Source organism: Theobroma cacao, chromosome 9, assembly GCF_000208745.1.
Source record: "Theobroma cacao cultivar B97-61/B2 chromosome 9, Criollo_cocoa_genome_V2, whole genome shotgun sequence".
Classification (NCBI taxonomy): Eukaryota; Viridiplantae; Streptophyta; class Magnoliopsida; order Malvales; family Malvaceae; genus Theobroma; species Theobroma cacao.
Window position 1 is genome coordinate 1,981,944 of NC_030858.1, and position 18,343 is coordinate 2,000,286.

The 18,343-nt window shown below is 35.2% G+C and overlaps 3 protein-coding genes across 4 annotated transcripts; 2 read left to right on the forward strand and 1 right to left on the reverse strand.

Annotated features, from left to right (window-relative positions):
- LOC18587921 (60S ribosomal protein L37-1) lies at positions 1,412 to 2,662 on the forward strand. Its single transcript, XM_007011978.2, has 4 exons — positions 1,412 to 1,528; positions 1,623 to 1,758; positions 2,198 to 2,299; positions 2,397 to 2,662. Exons 1-4 carry the CDS (start codon positions 1,526 to 1,528, stop codon positions 2,441 to 2,443), a joined length of 288 nt encoding a protein of 95 aa, XP_007012040.1. The 5' UTR covers positions 1,412 to 1,525; the 3' UTR covers positions 2,444 to 2,662.
- Positions 3,059 to 11,369, reverse strand: LOC18587923 (GTP-binding protein At2g22870). Of its 2 annotated transcripts, none has more exons than XM_018127372.1 (4): positions 10,758 to 11,369; positions 10,293 to 10,362; positions 8,789 to 8,951; positions 3,059 to 3,413 (listed from the first exon to the last, which is right to left on the reverse strand). In XM_018127372.1, the coding sequence occupies exons 1-4, from the start codon at positions 11,239 to 11,241 to the stop codon at positions 3,333 to 3,335; spliced, it is 798 nt and encodes a 265-aa protein (XP_017982861.1). In that variant the 5' UTR covers positions 11,242 to 11,369; the 3' UTR covers positions 3,059 to 3,332. The 2 variants fall into 2 exon arrangements, with proteins under 2 accessions (XP_017982861.1, XP_007012043.1); XM_007011981.2 differs by lacking the exon at positions 3,059 to 3,413 and adding an exon at positions 8,135 to 8,593 and having other exon boundaries at positions 10,758 to 11,366.
- On the forward strand, positions 11,464 to 17,648 carry LOC18587924 (beta-adaptin-like protein A). The gene is made up of 11 exons (XM_007011983.2): positions 11,464 to 11,648; positions 11,800 to 12,316; positions 12,411 to 12,535; positions 12,700 to 12,898; positions 13,274 to 13,502; positions 13,622 to 13,788; positions 13,927 to 14,136; positions 14,695 to 14,805; positions 14,915 to 15,091; positions 16,205 to 16,651; positions 17,062 to 17,648. The coding sequence occupies exons 1-11, from the start codon at positions 11,596 to 11,598 to the stop codon at positions 17,350 to 17,352; spliced, it is 2,526 nt and encodes an 841-aa protein (XP_007012045.1). The 5' UTR covers positions 11,464 to 11,595; the 3' UTR covers positions 17,353 to 17,648.

Genomic DNA, 18,343 nt, shown 5'->3' on the forward strand with positions numbered 1-18,343 from the left:
AATGCTAGCTGTCGTTTTATTCTTTTTTTTTTCAAGTTAAACTTGGTTGGTCGTATTTTCATATTACTCCGAAGTTATCTGTTTTTTAAATATAATTACATTTTGTAAGGTTAAGTTGATCGTGTTTTTATATTATTTTAAGATTATTTATTTTTTAATTTTTAACAAAGTATATTGGTGAGCTTCAACTGGCTTTGTCGACGAGGCAAAGGTGATCCTTGCTGGTCTTCCTTGAGATGATCATTTATGCTTTTGGAACTTTCTAATGTGAGAGCAACAGTTAAGGAGAGTGTTTCTTCAATATGGGCCTTGGGCCTAATCCTCAACAGTGTGTCAGTATTTTCTCTGTTGTAGTTTTTATTATTATTATTATTACTATTTCCCATGACCTTGATTCCTCCTCTTGCTTTTTTTTTTTAAAGTTAATTTTTGGTAGGAAAATAATTTGTGAAAGAGGAGAATACTACAGTTTAACCTTGAGATCAATGAATAGGGAAAGAGCTTAGGGGGTGACAAGTGGTGACGATCGTCACTTTTTAATTTGTATTTTTTTTATTATTATAGATATAAATTAATAAATAATATGATTATTGTTATAATTATTTTTTATCTACTTTTTATTCAAAATCCTAATTCATTATTGTCTCTGAATCGCATGCTAATAACCGGATGATGTAGTGCAAGCTTAGTCTATCAACCTAGTTAAATAGTGCAAACAGTTAGTACGATTACTTTTTTAATCAAATTAATAAAAAATACTGTAAAAATTAATCGAAGAGTCTGAAAATGAAATTGTAACCGATTAATTTGGTTAATAATCAAATTAATCAAATAATTTATAATATATTATATTAATAATAAGTTTAATATTGTTACGTATATTATAACTTATAAATGATTTACATAGAAATTGCTTAATTCAGTTAAGGGAAAAAATTTTCAAAACCAAAAGCGATTGAATTAATCAATTTAATAGCATTTAGTTTTAAATTAATCAAATTTTTTTGATTAATTTGATTTTAATCGAAAACTTCTTAACCCTTTTTATAGAGTAGAAGTTGTTGGGAGATAGCTTTGACAATTTTTCGAAAATGAAAAAGCATAATTTCCAATTGCATTGGTTTTAATTTAAATAACCAAAAAAAAAAAGAGAGCTTCATTCTCTTATTTCACCAAAATTTTCCTTTTCTATAGTTCAGGCTTTTTATTTGGTAGTCCAAGATCCAAAAGGAGTAAAGCTCCGAACACCTTTTGGTTTACATGCCCAAGTATGGTTTTAAAGATTTTGGGCTTTTAATTTTCCCAAAAACAAATTGGGCTTTGGTGGGCGTTTGTCTGAAATGGGCTAAGCAAGAAAAGCCTTAAGAATTCGCTTGGACCCCCGGCGTGTTGGTCCTAAAGCAAAGGTGAAGAAAAACCCTAATTTCCTTCATCACTATATAAATATCGTAACCTCTTCTTCGTCAAAACTTTTCCCGAAGCCCCTCGCAGTTCTAGGGTTTTTGCAGCAGCATCAACAGAAGAAATGGTATTATTATTAAATTTGAATTCGGTTTTTTTTTTGTTCATGTTGGTTATGGAGAAATTGAAATTGATTGTATGAAAGTTTGATTTTTTGATAGGGAAAAGGAACTGGAAGCTTTGGAAAGAGAAGGAACAAGACTCACACTCTCTGCGTTCGATGTGGACGCCGAAGCTTCCATCTCCAGAAGAGCCGTTGCGGTGCTTGTGGCTACCCTGCTAGCCGCATCCGGAAATGTAATCTTTCTTTTGCTTCTATACTTCCGATTTTTCGAATCCATGTATATAATAGTAATTTTAGCTCGGTTTTTAGTTGCTTAGCTGAACATTGATAAGGTAGGCAAATTAAATAATTCACGGTAATCATCGCACGAAACTTATTTTTGTTTGTTTTCTTGTTTTGGATTCAGCAGATCATTAAACATTTTCCATGTCGATTCGTTTGATGTTTCCTGTCATTTCCATATCGTATTTTCGTGCATAAGAAATTAATATATTAAGCCATCTTTGATTGATTGTAAATTTCACTGCTTTGTCATAAATGGGTTCCTGGATTTACTGCTGATTTCTTTCAGTTTACTTTGCTCATCTAACTTTGCATGCTGAACAGTGGCTTTTATTGGCAACATTAGCTCGTTTGATTGATTTGGTGAATTGGTCTTGTGTATGGCTTTAGATAACTGGAGTGTGAAGGCTATTAGAAGAAAGACCACCGGGACTGGCCGCATGAGATACCTCCGTCATGTGCCCCGGAGGTTCAAGACTGGCTTCAGAGAAGGTACATGATCTTCTTACTGAATCTTATGTTGTTTGAGCTGAAAATCTGTGGTGGTTGGATGATTTGTAGTAATGGGATGTTCTTGAATTATTGTCAGGTACTCAAGCAACTCCCAGGAAGAAGGCAGCTGTTGCTGCCTCATAAGTTCGTTGTGGGGCAATGCTAGTGCATTTTGTTTTGAGATTTACAAACCAGAAGTTTTCTGTTATTATCAGTTGTGTGTTATTTTTGGTTTTCTGAGTAATCCCTGCAAACATTAAATTTTGTTTCATTATGAATTTAAACAATTTAATTTTGATTACTGAGTATAATTTGCACACTTGTGCAATGTGTGATGGTATAATTTATGCCATTTCCATCTTACTCTTTAACACATCTCGTTTTATTCCCATTGCCCATTTATGACATCAGAGGGCTTTGGATTTTGTATTTTCCTTTTTGGCCAATGGTAGACTCAAGCGTCACTCTCTTTGAAGAAGCATCGCAACTCTCTGGGTTTTGATTCTTTCTTTTGGATTTGGCCAATGGCTGACTCAAGCAGCAGGGTGATCTCTTGCCTGATAAATGACTATCGCTAGTACAGCCCAAACTCATCTCTCCAATTCAGCCCAAATGCAGCTCAAGTTCAACAACATATGTTATTGCTTGGCATCTTGAGCTGAGTAGATTTCAATAGTTAATTATCTAAACCTTGATAGCTTTGGGGCCTTTGATTGCGTTCCTACAAATGTGTATGGCATAAAACGTCCATAACTTGTATGGCATAAAACGTCCATAACTTATATTAAACACCTTCAGTTGCGAGATAAATTGTTGCTAATGTACATATAAAAAAGGTTTAAAAAAAATCCACAATATTGGCAACATGCAAATGCTTGATTCTGCACTCTTTCCCATCAGTGTTTCAGCCAGTAATTCCGTAGTTGAGCCATGTTTAATATTATCTCGCCAAGACCTTGGTTAGTAACACTGCTGGTCATAATCCATGGTGGCGCAGTCTGGAAGAAGCTGCGTCTCAGCTCCGGAAGGTCACTCACGTTTTCTCAGGCCTTTTCCCTCCATTCTTTTTCTTCTTCCGCTTGTCACATTTGGTGAAGATCAGTGTCATGGGGATCTGAAGACCACAAATAAAGGGTTAGGAGGAAAGCAGATAACATACTTCACGAACAATTAGCTTCCTTTTACAAAGAAGTCAGTACTCAGGATCAGCAGGCTTTCTTCCGCTGTCTTGAGAAGATGGTATGGTTGACGTATCAAAGTGGGTTGCATCTCCCTATACTTTTCTCCTGTTATAGGTCGAAGAAAATTTACCTGGTCCTGACCAAGCCAACTAGCATATTCAAGGTCAATTTTCTTTGCAGGAATGCCAGCATCTATAAGCAGGAAAACTGAGACTAATGTTGAACGGTTCCGGAAATAGTCTTTGGTAAACTTGCTCCAGTCGGTCCGGAGTTCCTGAGGAGCAGCTGCATACCTGTTCAACAAAAAGTGTAATCCAATGTAACTCTGGCGGTAATGCCACATGCATATTTTGGTGTAATCGAATATAATAGCATAAATCTTTGAAACAGCATAATGTGAACTTTTGGGGATGGCTGCTGGTGTTAGTTATGTAGAGCCGATTCAGTAAAATAGGCCAGCTTTGTTCCCCTTTGTACTCTTTTAACTTAAGCACAAAAGTTATAGTTTACACTTGAACAAGTTCTATGAAAGTTGAGACAAAAATCAACTCAAGTCAATATTTGCCTAAGCTTGGGATCAATGAAGTCCTAAACAGCTAAAATAGTGAACTAATATACATAAGTTGAAAGTAAGACTTATTGATGGCAAAGCTGGACACAGTGTAGTACAACCATTTTTGATTAAAACATAGAGGAAATCCTCTTGCCAGGCGACATCGGTCCACAAAAAATTTTGGGAAAAGAATGTAATTTAACAACTGAGGTTTATAATTTAGATTCAAAGGAAGACAAACAAAATAGAGGTTGAAGGCAAGGCTCTCCTATCATTTGTCTTTAAGTGTTGTGTGGAGTGCCCATTTCTACTTCATCCGGAAAGACAGGAATTACAGGGTTTTTGGTAAAGCTGGGAAGTCTCTCTCCCACTGGTATTCTGCTTCCTATGGTGGAATCTGTTAGAAATAAACTGAATGGGTTGAAACAAATAGCAACAGATGCTGTAATTAGGAAGTTATTTAAAACCTGGGGATTGGGTGATCATGTACTTGTTTGATTTTTTGTGCATGGTTTTCCTGCATTGATAGGATGTCTTTTTGTAACAGGTCTATTCCTTGGACAAATACAAATTTACTTATAAAAAAATATAGAACTTGACAAAAATACTTATTACCATCAACTTGGACAAAAGAAAGGAGGTATTATACTCGATATCATATTTTTCAATACTATTTGTGTCTTAAATAATCTCAAGCTGTAATGCTTAGAAAAGAGATTTAAGCTCATATATAAGTAAAGATTATGAAGTAATAAGAAGGCATTACCCAGGGATTAAGAAGCATTTACATATGAAGGGTAGATGTGAGAGGCTATATGGGAAAGACCCTGACAAAAATATTTCTGCAGGAATCTGTAAACATCATGCAAGGTAGCAGTGGCAGGCTCCTACAACCCGCCAGGCGGCAAATTCTTACCACTTTTAAAAGAAAGAAAGCCATGAAACGATACGATGCATGTGAGCCGACAGCTCTGATGTATTACGTCTCCTTATGAGCCGTAACGGCTAGCGCCCTTGTTCCTCCCGGTGGTGGACTATGCCTTCTATTGCTTTTGCTTGAAGACAAAGAAAATATATATGAAACTCTCTTTCGTCTCGAGCTATTGTTTTTAGAATTGATTTTTGCTGTTGCTTTCATGAATCTTTTCACATCTTATGCATTAGAAACTGGTAATCGGTAAATCTAACTATATTTCCACTACAAGATTAAAAGAACAAATACATATATAAAATTTATATTACATACACTAGATCAACAAGGACTAATTAATTAACTTTATCTAACTAGGTATTTCCTAACCATATCAGAAAATAAAATTGCTTCACTATCCCAAAAGCAAGAATTACAGCACGAGAGGTTATCAAATGGATTGTCCTTTGCTTCCCAAGCTTGGCCTTGATCTGAACTCAAATTGTCATCAGAATTGCAGCCGAATTTTGCATTGTGGAAAGATTCTTTTGGCCTCTCCAAAGACACACGAACCCACATCATCCTCAACATCTTTTTAGTTTTACTTCTTGTGCTGGAGCCCGTGCGATCGAGAGAAGACACAATTTGAAGACCCTTCTGTTTGAGCTCACCTCCCAAACAAATCAAGATAATGCCATACACATATTTGGCTTCGACGTGATTTTTCTTGATTGCTTTCTTTAAATAACGCAATCCTGACTCTAGTTTCTTCTTGTTAAAAAATTTGAGCATCCCTGTCCTGTATAATGCTTCTGCATTCTTGGCATCTTTGCATCTTTTTAAAAAGATTTTCTCTTTTTTATACCATGGGACAAGACTGATATTCTCCATCGAAACATTCTCAAAGATATGATTATCATTTGATGCTTCAAGAAAGGCCTTACAACTTAATTTAACATTGCGGAAATCAACAATTGAATTAGAAGCTGCATGTCTAAGAATTTCTGCCAACATCTCCCTTGGAAGAGAATTGATATTGGTGGATTTTTTCTTCATTGTATTCTCAATTAACCCTGCAATGCGAGAACGTGAAAAGAAAGCTATGCAAATTAATACGTGAAAAGAAAGGTAAGGGGAAAGCTAGTTATATATAGGAAGGGCAAGAGGTGGACGCGGTGATTGTTGAGGATTAGGAAAACAGATATCCTAATTTATCAGGGTTTAATGCGACGTTGAGTTTTGACCACTGATTCTATTGGTCGTTTAATTACTAATTATTATATTTATTTATTAATTTTTTTGCTTGATTATATATTTTAATAAAATATGTGACAATTTTAATACTATTTGTAAATTTTGAAAACTTCACAGATAATGTAGAAAATAATAATTCCTCAGTTGACATTTTTATTGTTTTATTTAGATTGTATCCCCTGTTAAAAATAAATAATTTATTGTTTTTTTTCTTTTCTTTTTTTTTCAAACAGATAAATTTGTGGCATGAGAAACATGTTAAACCGATTCTCTTTTTATGCTTTTATTAGAATTTACAAGTTATATGGAAAACACTTACGCAAGCTGCGGTCAACATTTTTAATATTGAAAAAAAATATTAACGAAATTATATATAGTTATATTTTATTGACTTTCAAATTGAAATTACTAAATAAAAAAGATATTTTAATTTTTACGTACATAAGTTAAATATATAACTTAACTAATAAATATACTTATTTTAATATTAACTCAATTCCATAAATAACTTTCAACTATAATTTTCCTAAAAGTTAATTTTAGTTTTTATATTCACATAAATAATCAAAATTTTAGAGTACAAAAATTTAAGTCCTTATTCTCATAAATCATCAGTTGAATTAATGTCTATATACTATTAGTTGTTGTTTATTTGAGTTCTTATTAGTTCAATTGAATTATAAATCTATTATATTAATTATAATCGATTAATTTCATATAATAATTTAAATTATAATTCTTCAAAAGAAATTAATTTGTGAAAAAAATTTACATTACTAAAGTGGTTTTGTATAAATAATGTAAAAAAAAAAAAAAGGAAAAAGAAAAAACGAAAAAGGAAAGAAAAGGAAAGGAAAAAATTGTTGTTTTAATGGCGTCCCATGAGAGTGAGTTATTGTTACAGCAAATGTTTGATTGTAAGAAAATTATACACTAATCAATAAGTTAAATATTTGATTGCACTTAAAACCCTTCTTTAGTTGCATCTATTTTTTTTTATTTTTATTTTGTATCATAAAATCATTTATAAAGTATAGCAAAATAGATTACTTAATAAGTGAATATAAATCTTGAAACATTTATATCCCAAGTTTACATTTGGTTATTTGTGGGTTTAAACTAAGTTTATTTTATTTGCATTTGGTTGTTTGTTTATATATTTGTTTATTAACATCTTTCATAAATGTAAACTATTGAAAGTCATTTCATTGCTGATATAATTATTTCTTATAATAATATCATCAAAAATAATATATATAGTTTTTTAATAAGAGATACACACATGAGTATTTGATTTCAAAGTAAGTGTATATGTTTCTTATTGGTTAAATTATACAATTAGTCTTTATATTTTACAGAAATGTAAACATAATCCTTATGCAATAATTTATGTAAATTGAACCATTATTTTTAATTTGTTAATTTTAATTCAACTTATTTTGATTTGTTTTCTTGTTTTAGATTCAGCAAATCATAAAACATTTTCCATGTCGATTCTTTTGATCTGTCCTGTCATTCCTATATCGTTTTTGCTTGCATAGAAGATTATTACATTAAGCCATCTTCGATTGATTGTCAATTTCACTGCTTTGTCATTAATGGGTTCCTGGATTTATCCTGATTTGTTTCAGTCCATTTTGCTCATCTAACTTTGCATGCTGAAACAGTGGCTTTTATTGGAAACATTAGCTTGTTTGGTTGATTGGTGAATTTTGGTTGTGTATGGCTTTAGATAACTGGAGAGAAGGCTATCATAGGAAAGAACACCAGGACTGGCCGCATGAGGTACCGCCGTCATGTGCCCCTGAGGTTCAAGACTGGCTTCAGAGAAGGTACATGATCTTCTTACTGAATCTTATGCTGTTTGAACTGAAAATCTGTGTTTGTTGGATGATTTGTAGTAATGTTCTTGAATTATTGTCAGGTACTCAAGCAACTCCCAGGAAGAAGTTTTCTGTTATTATTAAACAAGAAGTTTTGATTACATAAATCCTGATGCACAGGCTAGCTTTTGGGGCTTTGATGGCATTCCAACATATGCGTATGGCATAAAACGTCCATAACTTATATTAAACAGCTTCAGCTACACGATATATTGTTGCTAATGTACATATAAAAAGGCTAAAAAATCCACTATATTGGCAACATGCAAATGCTTGATTCTGCACTCTTTCCCTTTAGTGTTTCAGCCAGTAATTCCGTAGTTGAGCCATGTGCAATAATATCTCATCACGACCTTGGTTTGTAACACTGCTGGTCATAATCCATGGTGGTGCAGTCTGGAAGAAGCCACGTATCAGCTCCTGAAAGTCACTCACATTTTCTTCAGGCCTTTTCCCTCCATTCTTTTTCTTCTTCCGCTTGTCACATTTGGTGAAGATTAGCGTCATGGGGATCTGAAGACCACAACTAGGGTTAGGAGGAAAGCAGATAACATGCTTCATGAACAATGAGCATCCTTATACGAAGAAGTCAGTACTCAGGATCAACAGGCTTTCGCCTGCTGTCTTGAGAAGATGGTATGGTTGACATATCAAAGTCGGTTGCATCTCCATATACGTTTCTCTTGTTATAGGTCGAAGAAAATTTACCTGGTTCTGACCAAGCCAACTAGCATATTCAAGATCAATTTTCTTTGCAGTAATGCTAGCATCTATAAGCAGGAAAACTGAGACTAATGTTGAACGGTTCAGGAAATAGTCTTTGGTAAACTTGCTCCAGTCTGTCCGGAGTTCCTGAGGGGCAGCTGCATACCTGTTCAAGAAAAAGTGTAATCCAATTTAACTCTTGCAGAAGTGCCCCATGCATAGTCCTCAACACTTGTAGTTTGGTTGTAAGAATATAATAGCATAAATCTTTGAAACAGCATAATATGAACTTTTGGGGATGGCTGGTGGATGTTAGATAGAGCCTATTCAATAAAATATGCCAGCTTTGTTCCCCTTTGCACACTTTAGCTTAGCTCAAAAGTTATAGTTTACACTAGAACAAGTTCTATGAAAGTTAAGACAAAAACCAACTCAAGGCAATATTTGCCTAAGTTTGGAATCACGTGTGAAGTCCTAAACAGCTAAAATGGTGAACTAATATACATAAATTGAAAGTAAGATTTATTGATGGGAAAGGACACAGTGTCACGCACTAGGAAACACATACTACAACCATTTCTGATTAAAACATAGAGGAAATCCTCTTGCTGGGTGACATCGGTCCACAAAAAATTTGGGGAAAAGAATGTAATTTAACAGCTGAGAGTTATAATTTAGATTCAATGGAGGACAAGCAAAATAGAGTTTGAAGGCAAGGCTCTCCTGTCATTTGTCATAAGACTTGTGTGGTGTGCCTATATCTACTTCATCTGGAGAGACAGGAATTAGAGAGTTTTTGGTAAAGCTGGGAAGTCTCCCAAGGGTATTCTGCTTTGTATGGTGAAATCTGTTAGATATAAACTGAATGGCTTAAAACAGATAGCAGCAGATGATGTAAATAGGGAGCTATTTAAAAACTGGGGATTGGGTGATCATATACTTGTTTGATTTTTTGTGCATGGTTTTCCAGCATTGGCAGGATTTCTTTTTGTAGCAGGTCTATCCTGCTTTCTTTGAACAAATACAAATTTACCTATAAAAAAAAGAGGTTCAAAGAGAACTTGGCATAGCTACTTATTACCATCAACTTGAACAAAAGAAGGGAAGTATTGTACTCGATATCATTTTTGTTAGTACCATTTGCATCTTAAATAATCTCAAGCTGTAATTGACTTATCTTAAGAAATGAACTTAGAAAAGAGACTTAAGCCCATATACAAGTAAAGATTATAAATCAATATATTGATCTCTCACTGTTTAAAATTGAAAAAACTGATTCAACTAAGCCCTAGCCCCCGATTAATCATTTGAGACGGGTACATAAATTCTTTTTCTCCAAGACAGTGAAAAAGCTTAATAAATATAAGTTTCTGAGATTCCACTAATGGTAAAATCAGATTTACACAAACAACAGAAGTCACCTAGTGTTTGTTTTAAATATAGCATGTTACTGTTTATATAAGGTGTATATAGGACAAGTATATAAGAGGCAATTGGTAAAGCATACCCATATCCAGGCAAATCCACCAAGTACCAATTATCATTGATGCGGAAATGGTTGATGCATTGTGTCTTCCCTGCAAGGATAAAAGTACTACTGGTCAATATACACCTCCTCACGGACTTTGAAGCTAAAATGAAAAACTTTGAATCGAATGAACCAATAAAAAGACTGTCCCGATCCTAAGATTGCTCACCCACCAAGATTTGGCAAACCATTAAACACCAAGAAGCTTAACACTAAACTGCTACTACTTAAATCCTTACTAAATCTGCCAGTGTAAAATTGGGTACAAAAATTTGTTGCTTCTAATACCCCTCCTGAAATGATAAATTGACATTAACAAATTACAAATATCTTGTTATGAAGCAGAAGCAGACATATTAAGTTTGGAAGATTCTCGCACAAGAAACATTCCAGTAGCCTAAGGAAAAGAATAATGATAACAGCAGCACATTAAACCTCTCTTACCAGGTTTCTTAGACGTGAGAGCAAGGCGTTTCCTTCTTACAAGCGAATTGAGAAGCGAAGATTTCCCCACATTAGACCGACCAACAAGCGCAAACTCAGGCAATCCATCAGAAGGACAATCCTCGGTCCTCACACTACTCTTCACAAACTCAGCTTGAAGCACTTGAGCCTCCCTTGCATACTTGCTCACCACTATGTTCGACCCTTTCAAGATTCTTGTACTTAAGTTAGGGTCGTCAAAAGAAACCTCTGTCTCTGGAGGAACAAACAACTTGTCCAGTGAAATCTCCACCCGCGGCTCTTCGGAAACAGAAAACTGACTAATGGGTATTGGCTCAGTGGTTGAAAGAGTCGATTTTGGAGCAGAGAAAAGTGTCGGGCAAGTGACTTTGATGGGTAATTTTGGTTTGGGGAAAAAATTTAAATTTGGCGGCGGTCCTTTAAAGACCAAATATTGAAATCTTGGAAGCTGAGTTAGAACCATCACTCTCTCTTCCAACCAAACCGATGAGTAGTTCTTCTCCGTTGCTAGGCAAAGCCACAAAGGCAAGCAAAAAATCTGGGCCGAGGCCGATATTCTTGAGTTAAAACGCACCGGTTGGTACCCAGTAAGAGTAACACTAACATAGATAAATAAGCCAACTTGTTAAGGAAACGCTGTCGTATGGCCTGAAAAACACTAAACGGAGAGGTTTTAAACGTGTCATAAAACTGTAACTGTCTCATCTCTCTTAAACTCCAAATTCCAACCACTATTGTCTTCCTTCCACGGCCGATCAGCCTACGGTTTGGTGGATCTTTGGTTTGAGCTGACATCGGATTCCGTTAGCCACCAGCCATGGCTCCCCCGGCTCAGTCTCAACGGTCATCCTCACCGTCTCAACCTTCCGGGTAACTCTATCATTTCCCCTTCCCCCAAGCCTTCAATTTTAACAGCAATTTTTACTCGGTGTTTGTTTTGTTCTCATTGGTTTAAATTCCTATTTAATTTTTGTTCTCTTTTGATGGACCTCTAATTAAACTTGCTAATTACTATGAACAGTAAAAGTGAAGTCTCCGATTTGAAACTACAGCTCCGGCAGCTGGCCGGCAGCCGAGCACCGGGCGTCGACGATTCGAAGCGAGAGCTATTCAAAAAAGTGATCTCCTATATGACGATCGGAATCGACGTGTCGTCTCTCTTCGGCGAGATGGTGATGTGCTCGGCCACATCCGACATCGTTTTAAAGAAAATGTGTTATCTCTACGTAGGTAATTACGCCAAAGTCAACCCTGATCTCGCTCTCTTGACCATCAATTTCCTCCAAAGGGATTGCCACGATGAAGATCCAATGATCCGAGGGCTTGCCTTGCGGAGCTTGTGCTCGTTACGTGTCGCAAATCTAGTGGAGTATTTGGTGGGGCCGTTAGGATCCGGATTGAAAGATAGTAATAGTTACGTGAGAATTGTGGCGGTTATTGGAGTTTTGAAGCTATATCATATCTCAGTTTCCACTTGTGTCGATGCGGATTTTCCTTCAATATTGAAGCATCTGATGCTCAATGACTCAGATACTCAAGTGAGAGCTAGTTAAAATGCTAGAATTGATCGTCAAAATATTTTTTTTGTATGTTGATTTAGCTCGTGGATTATTGAGTTATTTGTTTCATTAGGTAGTTGCAAATTGTTTGTCTGCTTTACAAGAGATTTGGAGCGCGGAAGCTAGCACTTCTGAAGAGGCATCGAGGGAAAGGGAAGCTTTGATTAGCAAGCCGGTTATATATTACCTATTGAATCGGTATGTTGTATAGTTAAAATCAAGAATTAAGGGGAAAATTGAGATGTTGTGGTGATTATGCTGTCATTTATCTGAGGTTCAATACTTAGTCGTGCTGTTCAATTAATAAAAATTTCTGTGATGTTATGTTAAATGAATGCTTTCCAACGTGTTTTGATGTGTAGGATCAAGGAATTTAGTGAATGGGCACAGTGCCTTGTGCTGGAGTTGGTAGCTAAATACATGCCATTAGAGAGCGATGAGATTTTTGACATTATGAATCTCCTTGAGGATAGACTTCAGCATGCCAACGGGGCTGTTGTCTTAGCCACAATCAAAGTGTTTTTACAGTTGACTCTATCCTTGACTGATGTTCATCAGCAGGTGCCTATCAAACTTCTTTTATCTAACTATTTAATTCAATGTGTGGAATATTGTTAAATTTCTACTTTGCAAAAGCAGTTTGCTTGCATATCTGCAATCAGGGAGGTGCTTTTCAGTTAATTATGAGATTGTGGTTCATGCTTCTTTTGTCAGTCATCAATACCTTCCTTACTTTTATCTCTAACAGAGAAGTTATTTCTTCTTGTTATTTGGAAAAAAAAAAATTGGGGCCGGTGTTTTTGACCCTGAATCATCCTGCATGACCTTGATGTTAAACCATACTTTGATTGTATTAGTTAGATTAATAGTACCCGCATATCACTTGGTTTTGTTTGTGGGCTCAGGAGTTTGCTAACACAATTCTTTTATGTTAAGGTTTATGAACGTATCAAAGCACCCTTGTTGACCCTTGTGAGTTCAGGAAGCCCAGAACAGTCTTATGCAGTTTTAAGTCATCTGCATATCTTGGTGATGCGGGCACCTTATATATTTTCCTCAGACTACAAACACTTCTATTGCCAGTATAATGAACCATATTATGTCAAAAGGTTGAAGCTTGAAATGTTGACTGCTGTGGCAAATGAGAGCAATACTTATGAAATTGGTAAGCAAATAGCCTCGCAGTTTGTTTGTGAGGGCCTCTCTGGAAAAAGATGACATCTGTAAATTGTCAATCTTCTTTCTTGTGTATTCGGATATGTAACCTTGTTGAGTCAATTTCAGTGACGGAATTATGTGAGTATGCTGCAAATGTTGATATTCCCATTGCCAGAGAGTCAATAAGAGCTGTTGGCAAAATAGCACTGCAGCAGTATGATGTGAATGCAATTGTTGATAGGCTTCTTCAATTTCTTGAAATGGAGAAAGACTATGTTACTGCTGAAGCTCTGGTAAATAAATATATTTCTGCCACTACTAGAAGTTTGGGATTTTAAATATATGCATAATTAACATACCTTACTGTCTTCCCACAAAAGCATGATTAGTTCACCATTGCCAGCTAGATTGATATAAGTTCTTTTGTGCAGGTACTTGTAAAAGATCTTCTTAGAAAATATCCTCAGTGGAGCCATGATTGCATTGCTGTGGTTGGGAACATAAGCAGCAAAAATGTGCAGGAACCCAAGGCGAAGGCAGCTCTTATATGGATGTTGGGGGAATATTCTCAGGATATGCAGGATGCTCCTTATATTTTGGAGAGTTTAGTTGAAAATTGGGATGAGGAGCATTCTGCTGAGGTAAACAACCTGCTTGGATATTGTCCAATGATCACATGTTAAGCCATGTTCTGTTGTTTTGAACCATTTCTGATTATAGTTAATACTTCTTATATTTCGGAGTTGGTTGCTTTTGTGAGAAAAGAAAAGGTTGTTGAGCCATTTTATTCAACTGCCAGTTGTATCTATTACGGTATTCTTATACCCTTGTTGGTTCTCAGATGTTCTTATTCATGTCTTTCTAGTGGATATGTGGTGCAGTAAATGTGTTAATATGGTTTACATACTAGTATAGTATAGTTGCTTAGCAAATGTATATCATCTTAGGTACTCTGATTGTTTCTAATTATTCTATGTGTTTACTTAACACACATGTTCAACCACCAGCTGTTTCCTCTCATCTCATTCCACAACAGAAGGGCACTGCTATTTTGTTATTGTAGATTAAGTATTTGTAAAGTTTCCATTGGCAGTAGAATTAAAGCCTTCTTTTTATACTGAAATTTTGGAAATTGGATTCAACGATCTGCATCATGAATTACGTCATTTACTTGGATGATGGATGATGCCATTGGACAGGTTCGGTTACATCTTCTCACTGCAGTAATGAAGTGCTTTTTCAAAAGGCCACCTGAGACTCAAAATGCTTTAGGAGCTGCTTTGGCCGCAGGTATTGCTGATTTTCACCAGGTATGAGTTTGTCTTTTTGTCTTTCTTTTCCCTCTTACATCAATAATATCGTTTGAATTGTCAAGTTGTTTTCTGGAAACAATAAATTAAATCTTCAACTTCAATGCAGGATGTTCATGACAGAGCCTTATTCTACTATAGGATTTTACAATATAATGTATCTGTAGCAGAACATGTGGTAAACCCTCCAAAGCAAGCTGTTTCTGTTTTTGCTGATACTCAGAGCAGTGAAATTAAAGATCGGATATTTGATGAATTTAACAGTTTATCTGTTGTATACCAGAAGGTAACTACTAGCTTCTTCCAACTTTATGTTATAGGCCATTTTTGTGTACTTTAGACCGTTTAGAAAGCTCTTGTGGTGGGTTGTTAAAGCATCCAATTTGTGTATTCAAAGGAAAAAATTAAGGCAAAGACAAGGCATATGCAATAACCTAATTACATAGTTTGTAGTTTCAACCTTAATCAAAGTTGATGATGTGGATCTGGTTGTTGAAATCCATATCTATTACCATTGTTTATTCGTTCATAACTTACATGCTGGTGAAAACTGATTGGGGTTTCGCAATAAGTGATAGTACTTCCTGAAATAATAATAGTTCTTCAATAAGGCCTTTTTTTATTCTTAACCTCATGGCAGAGGGAGTCTGCCTTGCTTCAAGGTGTGCCACAAAGCTTGCCAGGAAAGTGTTATTCTAACATAACAACCTAAAAAACTAGAATATAATATCACATGCAATCTCAACCAAATATATGTGGGACATTACATATTTAACACTCCCCTTGATGTGTAAGAAATTTGTTCTTGGGAACCACTAGACCAAAATGTATAAGCCATTAGGTGAGGGTCCAAAAATAAGTCTTATTTACTTATCTCCTCATCTACAAGCCACTTAGGCATGGAATTAAGGGGCAAAGAATTTTTCTTTCCCTTGGTGAAAGGTGCATTTTTAAACAAGGTGAAGTTTTACTTTTCAAAGTACTGGTATCTCTTAAGTTATCCTTACCTTTGTCAATTCCATTTCCTGCATAATTGTCAAAGGTAATAACCCATGGAAGAACCAATGAGGATACCTATTGAATGGACTTGCAACTTTAGTTTGTGTGACAGCTGTGACATAACTTGCTACAACTTTACTTTCTGTACTCTTGAGAGCTAAAAAATTGACTACTCATGAAATATAGGTTTTTTGCTCTAATCACTGTATTGTGCCTCTCAAAGCATTTTCTTAATTTAAAGCAAAGTTTCCTTTCTGCTATTAAACAGTGTAGTGTACTATATCCACTCTGCATCTGTTTTGTGTTTCTTTTCCTTTGTTTTAAGGAATCTAGGTGGTTCAGTTGTTGTACTTGAATCATAATAGAGTCAGGGTTAACTGATATTTGTAAATATCTGCAGCCATCTTACATGTTTACAGATAAGGAGCACAGGGGTCCTTTTGAGTTTTCAGATGAACTTGGAAATCTATCTATTGGTGGAGAAGCAGCAGATAATGTTGTTTCGGCTCAGAGAGTGGAGGCAAATGATAAGGATCTACTTTTAACTACTTCAGAGAAAGAGGAAACTAGAGGTTCGAGTAATAACGGTACTGATTATACTGCTCCTTATGATAGTTCGTCTACATCTGTCTTTGCCTCGCAAACACGGATGGAGTTGGAGATTTCAAATCCCACCTCAGCAGGCCATGCTCCACAAGCTAGCTTGGGAATTGATGATCTACTTGGTCTTGGTTTACCAGCAGCACCTGCTCCTTCGTCTCCTCAGTTGAAGCTTAGTTCAAAAGCTGTTCTAGATCCAAGCGCATTTCAGCAAAAGTGGCGCCAGTTACCAGTTGCTTTGTCACAGGTTTGCTTGTCAAATATAACAATATATAGTTTGATTTGTTTTCACTTGTTACGACCTCCTGTTGGTCATCCCTATCTCTTGCTTGCTCTCTCTTAGACATTAAAACCTTTTCTTGGCTGAATTTTAGCTAGGATAATGCAGTTGGATACTATCTTTATATTATTACCTGAATTTTATTTCTGGCTGATGGCCACTTATGCTACAACCTTATGTCTAGAAAGTGAACTATTTATGAAAGTATTACATCCTTAGCATCAAAACTATCCTCAGAGTTCGGGACAAAAACCAACCACCAGATGGCCCCTAGAATGGAAACCATGCCTGGTCCTTTATGTTGTTTTCAATACTTGGGGCAGAAACTTTGCTTACATATGCCACCTTTCTCAAAACTCGTCTTTTAATCGGTGCAGGAATGCTCAGTGAGCCCTCAAGGTGTTGCGGCATTTACATCTCCTCAAGCTCTCCTTCGGCACATGCAAAGCCACTCCATTCACTGCATTGCATCAGGTGGTCAATCCCCTAATTTCAAGTTCTTCTTCTTTGCACAAAAGGCGGAGGAGACATCGAATTATCTTGTGGAATGTGTAATCAACACATCATCGGCTAAAGCCCAAATAAAGATCAAAGCTGATGATCAAAGTACATCCTCGGCATTCTCAACTGTTTTCCAATCAGCCTTGTCCAGATTTGGTATTCCATGAGGACTTAAACGCATTCTTCATATAATGGCTCGACGAGAAGATGTGGGTTGTTAATGTTATTGATTTCTTTTCTTTGAGGAAGAAATTGAAAGAGAAAATTGTTTTACCGAGAAAGAATTGATAAAAACACTTTTTTTGTAGGTGTAGATGTGTGCATGTGATTAACATCTTTTGCCCTTCTTGATTTCCATCCTAGTTCATTGTGTTATTCTGCACGACTAGATTACGAGTGAGTTGGCTTTCTAGCTAAACCTTAGCACAAAATTTTGCAAGTTTCTTCCTTTCAAAGGTTAATACATGCTTATATTTCAGAGATTAACAAGATCGCCTGCTATTTCCCTACTTTTTTTTCCTTGAATGATGGCTGGCGTTCTTTGTGTAGGACATGGCACAATATCAAAAGCAGACTTGTAGATATATAGAAAGACAAATTTCAGTTATTAATTAAATTGTTTGGATAATTTTAATTTAAGTTAAAATTTGAATATTGGATACTGATGATATAAAAAGAATAATTATTATAAAAAAAAAAGAAAAAAATATGCAATATGGATGTAAGTGAATTTGTTTAAATGTATAAAGAGTATTAATAATATAAAAAAAGTTAAGAAATATATTTAAAAATAAGTTTTTGTTGGTAGAGTTAAAGAAAATAAAAATTATGTAAAAAAAAAGAAATATAATAAATGTTGATGTTCTAGCTTTCAAAATCACTTATCCAACTCTCAAGAATTTTAATATTTTTAATTTTTAATTTTTTTCAAACGAGATAATTTTGAAATTCTCTTGACAGATGAATTTTTTATGAAAAAAAAATAAAAAAGAGAGAAAGAAAAGTTGTTTTTCTTCTAGTAATAATCAAATTATATGATAATTTTTGTTACATATTTTACATTTTAGTAAAATTTATTTACGAGGAAAAATATTAAAAATTTCATTTGACGATTTTATAAGGAATTGGAGAGCTTTCTTGCATACTTAAGATAATGAA

What these genes read in the sequence shown, in the direction of transcription:
- LOC18587921 (XM_007011978.2), top strand. An exon ending in TGCTAGCCGCATCCGGAAAT is followed by an intron (nt 1,759 to 2,197) that starts GTAATCTTTCTT and finishes GTATGGCTTTAG; the next exon opens with ATAACTGGAGTGTGAAGGCT. An exon ending in CAAGACTGGCTTCAGAGAAG is followed by an intron (nt 2,300 to 2,396) that starts GTACATGATCTT and finishes AATTATTGTCAG; the next exon opens with GTACTCAAGCAACTCCCAGG.
- LOC18587923 (XM_007011981.2), bottom strand. Translation starts at nt 11,241, where the DNA reads ATGGTTCTAACTCAGCTTCCAAGATTTCAATATTTGGTCTTTAAAGGA. An exon ending in TCTCACGTCTAAGAAACCTG is followed by an intron (nt 10,363 to 10,757) that starts GTAAGAGAGGTT and finishes TTATCCTTGCAG; the next exon opens with GGAAGACACAATGCATCAAC. An exon ending in GTGGATTTGCCTGGATATGG is followed by an intron (nt 8,952 to 10,292) that starts GTATGCTTTACC and finishes TTTCTTGAACAG; the next exon opens with GTATGCAGCTGCCCCTCAGG.
- LOC18587924 (XM_007011983.2), top strand. Translation starts at nt 11,596, where the DNA reads ATGGCTCCCCCGGCTCAGTCTCAACGGTCATCCTCACCGTCTCAACCT. An exon ending in ATGAGGAGCATTCTGCTGAG is followed by an intron (nt 14,137 to 14,694) that starts GTAAACAACCTG and finishes GCCATTGGACAG; the next exon opens with GTTCGGTTACATCTTCTCAC. An exon ending in GTATTGCTGATTTTCACCAG is followed by an intron (nt 14,806 to 14,914) that starts GTATGAGTTTGT and finishes ACTTCAATGCAG; the next exon opens with GATGTTCATGACAGAGCCTT.